Here is a 13,424-nt window from a genome sequence, read left to right as displayed (position 1 = left end):
ATGTTTGTTGACAAAAGCAGCAAAAGGGTGCCAATGAGATATTTGCAATTTTTGAGAGACCTTAGAGAGTGCAGCACTTATGCATGGGGAGCTGCTCTTCTGGGGAACCTTTATAGAGAGATGTGCATCGCAACAGACTATCATGCTAAATCAATAGGCGGTTTCACTCTCTTGATTCAGTTATGGGCATGGGAACGATGCCCAACGTTAGCCCCGTCAGTTATTCCTCCACAACAACAAAACGCGCCACTTGCTTACATGTATACTTTCCTTTAATATTTTGAATTGATAATTAATAAATATGGTTGCTTAATGTTAATCATTATTATACGTAACATCTTATTTTGTTATTTGGTTTTTTGTGAAGATGGTTGGGAGGTGAATTGCATCACATAGGCAATGACAATTTACTTGAGTTTCGTCGTAAATTAGATGTCATGAAACGCGACGAGGTAATAATTTTGACATTTGTTTATTAAATGATGTTGTAATTGTTACTTAATTTATTAAATTTAACTTTTATATGCAGTTTGTTTGGGTCCCTTATGCTGGACATGTGGAAATGAATTTGAGTCAAGTTTATTTTATTGGGTCTGTATTATGGACATGTATCGTACCACTTATTTGTTTTCAAAAAGTGGAATGGCACCAGCCGGATAGAGTCATGCGACAGTTTGGAATGCAACAACCTATTCCGGGCCCAGTAATGCAACCCGAAAACATACATGACTTGACCTTAAAGGGAAAAGAAGGAAGAAATTGGATGCGACTAATGCAACCCGCGCTTAATGAATGGAATAGTCGCTATGAAAAGAGAGTAGAACAAACGCCGCCACAAACAGGGACCCTTAGTCTGAACTCTGAATATATGAGGTGGTACAGGCGTAAGACAAAAGTTTATGTCGACCCAAAACATGCAAGAAGAGGACTATTGGTATAAATTGTTCATTATAATTTAGAAAATAATGTTGCGTTGAAGATTATTTTAATAACTATTCCTTTATTTTTTTATGCAGGGTGAAATCGCGGAAACACTACATTTTATGGTGTCGCCTGTTGGGAGAAGGGTTTGTACTTTTGACGATTTACTGCCATGTATCGAGAAGATCACTCTTATATCTGAAGAAGAGGATAGGATACTTGAGGCACATCAAGATGCTCCCCCTTCTCAGCCACAATTTGAACATCAGCAGTTTAATATACTACAGCGAAGTGTGGAGACTCGAGGCTTAGGGCGACGTCGGCAAACTGTGGATGCAGCACCGTACAGTTTGCCTCCGATGCCAGAACGAGAACATGGAATGTATTACACACCGCCGGTATTCACCCAAGAACCATCGCAGATGGCGCCGATGTATTCATACCCACATGATTTCCAACCAGGGTACAGTATGACAGACATATTTGGATCCTCTCCTCCTTCAGGGGGGACTCCTTCATTCACCCAAAATAATGAACTACCGACCCCAAATGCCTCACTTGGTGATCCGTGAAATGTACCTGGAAATATACCCGACATGAATGACTTATTGGGAATAGGTGGTTGATGATGAAAGGCGCGTGGTTGCACGTGCTTGATGATGTGGACGTGGAGACCAGTTTGAGAGTGTAAACCATGTAGGTGAGGGAAACCAAGAACATGAGCCACACCATAAGCTTATGTGAGGCTGAGGATCCACCATGATCCCAAGTTAATATAATATGAAATCTTTAATCTTATTCTCACACAACTTCTTCCTCACCACATGCGTCGAAGCTGGAAAAGTGTACTTAGATAAGTAAGTCAACCTTCTCAACAGATGAGGTAGAAGCAGAGCACCAATAATATACTTATATACAAAACAGTATTTATTTTACCTTTTATCTAGAGAAACATTACAGGGACTAACATATAATTACGAGAATTTTCACCACCTACAATATTGTTAATGAAACTGTATGTTGTGTTTGCTAATTTGTGCACCCTATTATGATTCGCAGACAAAGAAAATAAAGTCTTGACTCTTGAGAGTTGAGACTCACGTAAATGTGTCTCAGATTTAGGCATCAGTGCCTCTTTCTTCCTAGTTCCTACCCTCAAAAAGTTTAACATGGGCCTATTTTTTCCTAGTGTGGGCCTGAGTGGAAGATGGAGTAACCGGGCTCACCCATGTCCATAGACCCAAATAAATTAAAAGGCTCTACAATACCATGCACGAACCAATATCCATATTCCTTAGAATTCAGTTTTCTTGTTCTTTTTTTTTTCTTATCCGGATGGTCACACCACATTTTTTTAATTTTTTTTAATAGTTTGCAAATTACCAACATTTTTTCTTTTTACACGCAGCAGTGCATTGATCCTTCTAGATAATTAACCTTGACGGTGCGCTCTTCCGATTTTATTTTAGGCCCGGTTATATCCATTTTAGATCTATGGTTCAAACCAACTTATCACAATATATTAAATTCATTTTGTAATTTCTCTTGAGACAGTTGTTCATCTAGAGGTGTGCAGAAATCAGTTAAGTAAAAAAATCAAATCAAATTGAACTGTTTTAATCGCTTCAATTTTATATTTAAATAATTAAACTTAGAAAGTGATTCAAAATTGAATTAGTTTTAAAAAAATTGATTCTAAACTAAACTAATTTTTAATTAGTCGAACTAGTTTCAAACTGGTTTTTAAACTAATTTTTGAACTATTTTTCTGAATTTGTTTTATAAATTAGTATACTTTTTTTTAACTAGTTAGAGAAAAAGTGAATTGAATTTAGGTTTGATTACAATTTGATCCAAATCAATTTTTTTCACACCCCTAATCTAGACTTGCTTGGAGGTTTTTTTTTTTTTTACCGGAACAATGGTATAATATTAACTAATGAATAATTAGATTATGCACACACATATATATATATATAGCGACGAAATGGACAAAATTTCCTTTGGCACTTTACATAACATCCAAAACTTGAGGTAGCTAACTAAGAAGAAAACAATAAATAATAATAATAAAAAAAAGTAGGAGGAGCGCTAAGTAAAAGGGAATACGAATTACATAGGAACATGAACAGCTAGATGGAGTAGTTCAATAAGAAATAATCCTGGTTGAAGCGACTAGCTAGTTTTTCCTTGGAGAATTCAAGCCCGACGAAGAGGCTCTGGAAATGACAGATATGATAGAATGAAAAGCATTGGCTGCTATCTTGGACTTTATCTGCCCTCGTTTTGGAAGTGGCTTTTGGCTTCTAAACCTGTTCCTGTTGGCAAATTCTGCAGCTGAAACACGACCCATTCTTTCAAACAAACTGATATATATCTTTTGAATTAATGTAGGTAGCAAGTGTTTTTCTCAACACCCGGGATAATTATGAGGAATGTATGGTACGTATGAGTTTATATAGAACCCTGGAAAATTTATTATATTTAGGTGGTGAGACCCGTGGGCGAGTGATTGGAAAAGAGGGTGAAGCAGCTCTGTCTCGCTGGTGGGAGTTAGGGAGCATGCCAGCTAATCTGTGTTACCCTACAAGATTCCTTTCATCTCAACGCATGACAATAGTTTTGATTTTCAGTGAACCAAAAATAAATCATCAGAGATGGAGTATTGTTGTTTTCAGCCTTCACCAGTATGAGCGATGAACACGTGCGATATCTGCTGCACCAGTACGAATGATTTTTGTCGCGGATACGTTTGTTAACATTTCATACACCAATGGCTATTGGGTGGCATTCAGGGAGCATGTTGCATTTTTTAGTCGCTGTCCTCATTTTCAGTGTAAATTAGAAAGCTATTATTATTAAATATTAATTAGAGTCTGCAGGTCAAGCAAATATTATTATACGCTCATATATCTTAATTCCTCACTGTTTCTGTTTGATATGTGTTGAATTAGTCTTTTTTGTCGTGGTTGACCCAGTTCTATATATAATAATAATGTGGAAGATTCAGGTCTGCCTCCTGCTTGGTTAGACACAAGGACATGGACGGATAGAATTTGCCTATATATGTTCTACTCCATTAATTGCTTTAGAACATTTGGACGTGACTTCTCATAATGCACTTGCTCCCAAGACAATGAATATGGAAGTAAATAAATAATTATATGACTGACTGCTATGTTTTTGACAAATATACAGCAACCAGACAGAAATTCAACAATCAGTTTCTATTTAAATTTTAAAAATAAAAATTATGTTTTCGAAAATAAGGAATTGTTTGGGTGATCAAAATGAATAAGGTAGAGCAATAAACTAAAAAACATCTTATTTAGATAAATAAAAAATAGAGAAATCATTAATATTTTTACTTATTTAGGCAAACAAAAAAGAATAAAAAGAAATGTAAATATTTTTTGTTGTCCTTATAATTTTTTTTATCAAATTGTTGTTCCATACTGGAAATAAGGCTCTTTAACTGAAATTATTTATAATAGTTCTTATTAATAATAAATACGATTATAATTTCAGCCAGTACAAGAAAAACCCGAAGAAGGTTATGTTTGTTTGAAATTATCAAATACATTTTTTATAAGAAAATACAAATGAAGTTTATTGTGCATAAGTAACGATATATAATAAATGATTGTCCAACACTGTGAAGTTGATTGCATATAGGAATTCGAAATAGGCTAAATTGCTTGGCGCATTGCCTAAAGCCTTTCAGTGGTAATGTTACTCTGTTTTGGTATAACGGCAATGTAACTTTGCTCTAGGTTGGTTTTTTTTTTAGTGGTTTACTCTGGGTTGTTGTGTGTTTTAGTTTTCACAATTGTAGAAATCTTACGCATGGATGGTTAGTGGTGTGGACTTCAGTCAACACTTAGCATGTTAGACTAAGTCCAATTAATGTTTTGAGTCGAGGCAATGAGCTATGCATATTAAGTAGCAGCAATGTTGAGAGAAAAGGATGAGAAGTTTGCAAATCAAAATACACCAGGTAAAATAATAGTTGAATAATTCCAAACCCGACTAAGAGATGAGATAAGAATATTCTTGGATCTCATGCGAAGCCAGAAACAGCAAAACAAATGGAGTAGCTAAGCAAACTAGGGACTGATTCTTTGGTTAAAGCTAGACAAGTTATTTGCTCTTCTGCGCAAGTAAGTCATATAGGCAGAATATATTAGTGTCAGCGAGTTGCCATTGCTAGTGAATGGATGCTGTAGTCAAATTACCAACCTGATCGAGCTTCATGCCATTGGCTGGGAATAAACTCCAACATCACAAAGAGGCTCACTCATTGCATGGACCGGAATGTGGCATTCAAAGTCAAACATATATACGGGGGAGATGATTTAACTGCTGTAGCTAGCTGCCCCTTGGGTCATATTTCTTTCCTAGATTCATCAATGTTCTCCTTATTGTTCGGTGTTTCTTAATTAAGAAACAAATTATCAAGGCCTTGGTTACAATTGGTATGGCAGATTGGAACGAGAAACAGATCCCATTCACCAGAGGTTGCACCCTCATCAAGTTACCAAAATTAGGAAAGAACCTGGTCATCTGGTACGTAGCAAAACGATTAAATTCCCAACAGTCTGATTTGTGTTAAACATATGCTCACAATAAAAGTATATTCAAGAACGCTGAGGTATTAATTGAATCACCTATCAAACCAGGAAGCATAGTTTTGGTAAAACTCCGAAAACGCTAAGTATTTTGATTTTTATGATAATGAAAGCATCTTGATTTTTTTTCCCCTTCCTTTATGCACAATCATCAATATCTGATAATCCTATGGTACTCTTCTTTTCGTTTGGATATGTTCAATTGGCGTTTTCTCTTGAGAAATCGAGACCCTATTGAAAAACGTGACTTCAATATTTGACGACTTTCCAAAAGTAACCGAGTGTCAGTCGTAATTCCTATAATTTACATTTCCTTCTAACAATCTCAAAATTACCGTTAACATATACTAACATGTACAGTGCGTGCTCTTGTAGGGTTCTTAAGAAGTCCTAATGTAATACTAACAAGGATATTGAGAGTTTACAATATATTTGTTGCGCCTTGGCTTCATCCACCCCTAGAAGGCTACATAAAGCTATGGGGCTTCTTTCTTCAAGTAAGGATCAGACTATTTCATCACATCACTTGCCATCTTCATCAGAGCCACGGTTCCACCATGTTTCTAACAACGAGAGAGCAAAGCAACGGTCCTATAAGAGGTGGAAGCCTGCTATATACGACTATTGGGTCAATCATCTCTTTAGTAGCTAGCCCTGTTTCGTCAGCTTCATTCTTCTCTTGTTTCTTAGGTGTTAAAGTCGCCAATAAACCTGTTTCAAGTATTCATTTCATTAATAATTTTTCTTACATTTACAAGTCTCCCCACTCTAAGAGAAAACGAAAAATTAAAAAATAGATGAAGTCCAAGAATAAAAAATCAACTTAACGTATTCAATACAATATAAAAATTAAAGGCATTAGACACTACCCGTGAATGTGAATATGCGATCCATCAATCGAGTATATTTGCCAGAACCTGCATTTTGCAGGCAGCAATGCAAGTGCAAAAGGTCCACGCATGTATTCTATAGCTACCATGGCGTCCCTGCAATGATTGAAGAAAACATGCTTTAGATTTATGAAAAATTCCATGGTAAGAATAAAAAAAAATCAGAACAACTAAAACATAGGAAAAATTCAGCCAGAGGTTTTTGTAAACGGCAATAGACACATCTACATATTGATTTTTGCAACAAGTATGATCACATAACAAATTGATTTTAACAGCATAATCCAATACATATCAGGATAAAGTGTACTGGAGTAACTATTTTTGATAAAGCATGTATAGTATAATATCATTTCGAAAGAGAAAATTCAGCAATCGATAATAGCACTGATTTAGTCTCTAAAGAAGAGAAATGAAAATCATTTTATTGATATTAACTATCAAATAAAATTCTTGCATGCCACAAGCAATCCCTGGACTATGATGTACTAAATTAATTATTATATAAATTATTTATTAGAGTTATCAATTTTATTTATTAGAGTAAGCAAATTAATTATTATATAAATTATATTTTTTAATGTCCACTAAGATTGGCCTCATGGTTGAGTTGGGATAGTTGCATGAACATTTAGGTTTGTTTTTTTATTGCCGCATTGTATACCAATTTTTTCGGCATAAAAACAACAAATTTTTGTTGTGTAATCAAATCCAATAGAAACTAGTTTATGTAAAAAGTATTTTAATAATAAAAAAATAGCATGGAGTGCAGAGGTCAAACAGAGGGTGTCAATGGCTTACGCCTATGGCATATTATATATGGGCTTTGTAAACAGCTGTATATTTGTGTTGGTAGTTTGGGCTGAAAACATCATCAGTGGTATGCTTAGTCCTACGCTTTGGAATAAAAGTATGCCCAAATCTCAACAATTTGCAACGTGGGTATTTTTCGGGCCATCAATACATTATGTAGTGATTGCACCCTCTTTTTTATTTTTATATTTGCTAAGAGGGACTAAAAATGAACAAAAATTTGTTCCTGGCAGAGACTAATATTGATGAATAAAAATAAATGATATTTATAAAGATTAATTTAACGAAATTTTTTTAAAACACTGACATAACCAAGATTCACTTTTCTAAATAATTATTTTAGTAATTAAAGTAAAAAAAAAACTAATATATTGATATATACAAATTTAGATATCATATTGAATGAGATTAACTTGAAGTTGAGTTTTGGGTGGCTTAACTTGCGAAGGATTCCAGGGGCCTAGAAGATCCCCGCCAACCGAACTCTGTCTATGGAGCTTTGTAGCGTCTTTTATCTTGTCACCTTTTTCATCAACGGGTCCATATTCAAGTGCAACAACAAGCTATCAATGCCATTATTTCACTCTTTATGTCTTCTACTTTACAGCCACCCATTATTTCTTCGATTTTATCTATTTATTTAGGATTGATTTACTTAAGCTTTCAAATAATAATTTTAAGAATATATATATATATATATATATATATATATATATATATATAAAGGATTATGCAGAAGTCAAAATCATCTCTATTTAGTTATAACTATACAAATACTTATTTATATTAACCCTCTCTTTGGTTGGTGAGAAATTAGAAAGGGAAAGAGGATGAAAATAATAGGGTTTGTTATGTGAGTGAAAAGTGAATATAAACTTTTTGAAAACGATGATATTTATAGTATTATTTCTCCCTTGTTTTTTTCTATTTCTTTTCAACTAAAATATTTTTAATTTTACTTTATCTTTCATCTATTTTAATTCACTTCTTTTTTATTTTATTTCTATTTCCTACATGCAACCAAATAAATCATAAAATATATTCTTCGTCTAATTAATATTTGTAGAAAATAATGAGCGCATGTAAAATAGTATTTATCTCTTAACATGATTTATTTCATAATTAATGATTAATTATGATTTGAATTCTAAAAGATTTAATTAAAAGACACAAGTAGTTATTATTTGTTTTAATCGTTATTAATAAAAACATATAATTATGTCTCAACTAATGATGTAAAAGACCATGTACGACAGTGCCCAAAAATATTATTATGGTTTTGTTGTACTTTTTGAATCGACGAACAACTTTCGTACGATAATTTCCCAAAATGGAGCTATTGGTGTTGCATACTTGCATCTTGCATTGCATGATCATCAACTTCTTTTAGAAATTATACATATTTTAGAAACCTCCCCATTGCATTGCAAGATCTCAGCAACTACATTGATTATTTATTTATTTCATATAAGTACATATTTATTCACTATATAAAAATCGCTCTTTTAAAATTGGTGTACGTAAAAAAATCAGTGTCACCTTTGCACAGAAAAAATAAAAATTAGTTCTTACACGAGATTCACCATTTTCTTATAGAAAAATCAAGAAATCGTGTGTAAAACATTTGTATTATTTTACCCTTTCTCTCTAAACATGAAATTATCATAGTAACTTTAAAGTTATTGTTTATATGAATTATTTAAATTTAAAAAAATATTATTTTAACATTTTTTATCATTGGAACAAATGAAATGATATTGCTTATACAAATATTATTATTTATATAAGCAGCGTTACACAATAAAAATATATTATTGAATACTCATCTAATGTTTACGATTAAGGAAAAAATAACAAAAACTCTTACGTATGAGTGAAATGTAGGACTCATCGAAAAATCATTTAACTTAATAATTAAGCAACTATATATTCAGAATACTCTTTTATTTCTGCAAAGATTACAAATCCTTCTCTAATTAAAATTTATTGTTTTTAATTATATCTTATTTGACATCAAGCTGTGTTTGAAAGTATATCGTCCATGGAGAGTACCACCTCAACTTTTCCCTTAGTGAAAAAAAGGGTAAAAAAAAATGAACGATTAAGGGATGGTGTGGGTCTATATTATAAATGAAAGGTTACGCGATATTTGACACTTAACCTACTGCCAGTCCGCCTGAAGTGAATCACGAAGCTTCAACTTTAACATTATTCTTCTTATCTTTTAACGATTGATAATTTATAAGTTTGATTATTTGTGTATAAAATAAATATTTAGGCAGCAATGTTGTATATATGTTAATTGACTTGAGGGATCATTTTTATTATAAAAAAATACATCTTTAAATAAAGTAAGTATTTTTTTTTTCTCAAACTTCTTATTTATATTCCAACAATCTCCGTTCAAACGTGAATTTCCTTAAAGCTTTTAGATACTAGTATTATCACTCCACAATTAACTTGACATCACCTTCTCCCCTCTCACTACCAAAAGAAATTATTATGTGATCCAAAATCAGCATGGATTCATGATTTCAATTAATAATTATGTGATAGGTAGACAAACAAAAACACATTCATTAAATTAAAAATATATTCAATAACTACCCAACAAGAATTTATTGTGTTATTTGTTAAAAATTATCTTAATCAATTTAAAATATAAAATTACTTATATATTATATGATTATTGATTGAAATCATAAACGACATGATAATACCACCTAATAATTTCTCCACTAAAAGAAAAGATGGTGTTGGATTTATTGTAGAGTGACAATACAAATATCTAGAAATAATTTCTGGATTTTTCATTTATATATTATTCAGTTTATTTATTTTTAATCAATGTGACTTTATCCTCCACACTTTAACTCCAACATAAATAATTAATGTATGAACTGAATAAAGAGATAGTAGCGGTAAAATCGTTTTATATATTCTCAAATACAATTGTAGAGGTGGTTTTGCAATCTACTTCTGATTATACAGTCAAGTCTTTACAACTTTATATCCGTAATATTGATTTTGACGAAATTTAATTTAAAAAAAGGCTAAGCTAAGTAATTGCTTATATATATATATATATATATATATATATATATATATATATATATGGAACTGATTAGGTTGCTGAAGGGAAAAGTGTAGCTAAGTAATTAACATTATAATTTTCTTGAAATCAACTGAGACTACTACTGGTTCGGATGCACTACTTAAAAAAAAATGTCCCTAGTCCAAACACTTTGATTCTTTCGGCTGTAAGAAAAAGCATCTTTAATATAAAGATTAAAGCAGTCTTAAAATCCCTACCTTATGAATATGTTATAGTCAACTGGGAAATTATATTGTCACGGATGGAGAAAACGAATTGAATGGTATGGTTGGCGGTCCACATTATTTCTTAACCCACTTACTCCTTCTAGTAAGGGAATAATGTAAACTACTACATACTATAAGTACTACACTTTAAATTTATCAAGGCAATAATGACTGATTAGGTACAGTGCATTATCATATTATCCGCACCATTATATTTTACTGTATTTAAGTATTTGCATACTTTGCTTAATGAAGCAGACAACAAAAGCAGCGGGTATATATAGATGTACATATATATCTAGCTAGGGTTAATGTTATGAGTGAAATATTAATTGGCTAGATTTGCAATTAAGTCGCATATAGATCTTGAAGCTGATCAGAATCGCACCATGAGTAGAGGTGAAAGTTCAGGTGGTGGACAGAGCTCGTTGGGGTACCTATTTGGGTCAGAAGAGAAGCCAAATCAGCCTCTGCCCACAAAGACAGCTCCATTACCACCCTATGGCATTGACATCGACAACGCCGCGCCCCCTCACGCTGTTGCTCCTTCTAACACCCAACTTGTTGTCTCAAATAACCGATCTCAAGGTCACCACTTGGGAAACATTGTAACTGTAAGCTTCAATTCTATGACTATATTTCATATTATTTTAATTGTGATCTTAATTAGTTATCTGTTAATATAAATTTCTCTCTCTCTCTCTCTCTCTCTCTCTCTCTCTCTCTCTCTCTATATATATATATATATATATATATATATATATATATGTTTCAGGATCGTCCGTCAACAAAAGTCAAATCGGTACCTGGTGGTCATTCATCGCTTGGATACTTGTTTGGAGATAAGTGATGTTTCTTTCTCCGACATTCATTGATATTGGTGTTATTCTCTGACAAGGAGAATCGATACTGCTTATTGTAACTATATATAATATTTGTGTGACGTTTGAGTGAATCACTTATAGTTTGATTTTAGAATGAAAAAAGAAACCAATAGATAAATCAAACAAGGGATTAAGTTTTCCCTTTGTTGGATTAGCAAGGATCAGTTTAAATCTAAAACCCAAATTAAATACAAGTGGATAATATGCGGGTGATATGACTGAAAAATAAACCAGTGGTGTGTGTGCTTTCTCTGGGACGTGGTTAAATCAGTTTGAATTGAATGTTGAGAGTGTTGTTGTTATTTTTTAGTTGTACGTACTTCAAACAAATAATACAAGTTATCTAATTTCATTTCAGTTTTGTGTTAATTGGCTGATCTTCTAACATCGATCGCTAATATTTATATTCAGTTGACACGGAACTTTTTTTCTATTAAGAATGCTTTACATTAAATTATAGTAAAAAGCTAGCTAGAGATTTAATCATTCATTCTCATAGCTTTCTGATTGAATAGCAGACTGATTTAATTCCATGTTTTAAGATCAGGGGTTGGTTCTTATGGAGTATATATGTTGGCCAATTAAGATAGTATTCTTTAGCGACAAACAACTTTATTAAGTGATCTAATTAATAATATAGTTTACTCTTGCTCTCAATACAACTACTGCAAAAATTAGAAGTTGAAAAAGCTTTGGATTTGGTTACTAGCTTAAAACTGTACTCTAAGTGTAGGTGTTTCCTTTTAGTTCAGATTTACTCCCCTATCATTTATTTCATAAAGAAAACTGGTATACTGGAATCACTCATCGATCTCCCTCATTTTTTCCCCTCCAGATTATGTGTTTTATTTACTGTATAAAAAGTATGTGTTATGCTTAACCCTTCCTTGGGGGATTGTGGCGATTGATTGAGCTCTTAATTTTATTTGGTGGAAACTAACATTAATGTTCTTGGCTAATCAATTTTGAATTGTAATAAACGTCAACTCGATCCATTTTTGGGTCGATTGAGTTGAAAAAGTGATAGAGATTTGAAGAAAAAAGAAAAGGTAAAAAAATAATAATAAATGTGATAAGTGATATAATAGAAAAGAGAGGGAGAAAAGAACATGGCATATATATGAAAATGAGAAGGAAGAAAGTATATGTTTATAATTCTTCTTCATTTCATAGTACAGTGTAGAGAAAGATATAGAAAGAAAATGAGTGAAAAGTGAGATGAAGGATATATTTATAATTTTTCTTTTTATAGTGCATATATACCATCTGTTTAACACGTTTATGGGCATATCCAAAATATAGTGCTCTTAGTCTGATCTCGTTTGGTTTAATGATATGAGAAAAACGTGTGTGTATATATATATATATATATATATATATATATATATATATATATACACCTATTACATTGAAGCTTTGTTGTTTCTCCGAAGTAACCATGCACTTCAGCTAGCTTTTCATGTTCAAAGTTTCCTTCTCCTTTTGTTTTCTTCCATGTCCTTTTAATTTCACTCTTGGAAATAGGGGAGGAGGAGGGAGAGAGTGCCAAGTAAAAGCTTACCTCATACTCCAAATAATAATGAGCTAAATTGTCGTGAATTTGATTCAATCACCTTATCTTTCCCTGCAGGGAATTAGAAACAACAAAAAAAAAAATTTAATGTAGAAACTATAAGCCTTTTTATATACACACACACACTCCCAAACTTGTTCCTGAAAATGGCAAACATGATTTTATGGAAAACAGTCATATCTAGCTGTAGCTTTTTATAATCAAATTTGTTACTAAAAGTATGTCTAAATAATAATTTTAAAAAATATCCTTGAGGTAATTAAGGTGAGAATTTGAAGTTTTAGTGTCCTCAATATAAAATTTTCCAAAAATAAATTACTTCAAATTCAATTTTACATCAAAATTAAATTTATAAATGCTCATCAAACAATTTTCGTTGGTCGGTGCTTTCATT

The 13,424-nt window shown here is 32.3% G+C and overlaps 2 protein-coding genes across 2 annotated transcripts; both read left to right on the top strand.

Annotated features, from left to right (window-relative positions):
- On the top strand, positions 1-1,493 carry LOC102670153 (serine/threonine-protein phosphatase 7 long form homolog). The gene is made up of 5 exons (XM_041006777.1): positions 1-260; positions 368-452; positions 530-577; positions 653-934; positions 1,017-1,493. Exons 1-5 carry the CDS (start codon positions 1-3, stop codon positions 1,491-1,493), a joined length of 1,152 nt encoding a protein of 383 aa, XP_040862711.1.
- A 9,402-nt stretch (positions 1,494-10,895) lies between these two features.
- LOC100526947 (uncharacterized) lies at positions 10,896-11,813 on the top strand. The gene is given in 2 exon segments (NM_001249431.2): positions 10,896-11,187; positions 11,349-11,813. Coding segments are annotated over 2 exon segments (300 nt in total). The 5' UTR covers positions 10,896-10,962; the 3' UTR covers positions 11,424-11,813.
- Positions 11,814-13,424: the final 1,611 nt, after the last annotated feature.

This window comes from Glycine max, chromosome 11, assembly GCF_000004515.6.
Source record: "Glycine max cultivar Williams 82 chromosome 11, Glycine_max_v4.0, whole genome shotgun sequence".
Taxonomy (NCBI): domain Eukaryota; kingdom Viridiplantae; phylum Streptophyta; class Magnoliopsida; order Fabales; family Fabaceae; genus Glycine; species Glycine max.
Note: the sequence above shows the minus strand (reverse complement) of the source record. Positions and strands in the feature narration are given on the sequence as shown.

Bases quoted from the DNA above. Each gene is read 5' to 3' on its own strand.
- LOC102670153 (XM_041006777.1), top strand. From the start codon at position 1: ATGTTTGTTGACAAAAGCAGCAAAAGGGTGCCAATGAGATATTTGCAA. The intron at 578-652 runs GTTTATTTTATT...GAATGGCACCAG, and splicing joins TGGAAATGAATTTGAGTCAA to CCGGATAGAGTCATGCGACA. The intron at 935-1,016 runs GTATAAATTGTT...TTTTTTATGCAG, and splicing joins ATGCAAGAAGAGGACTATTG to GGTGAAATCGCGGAAACACT.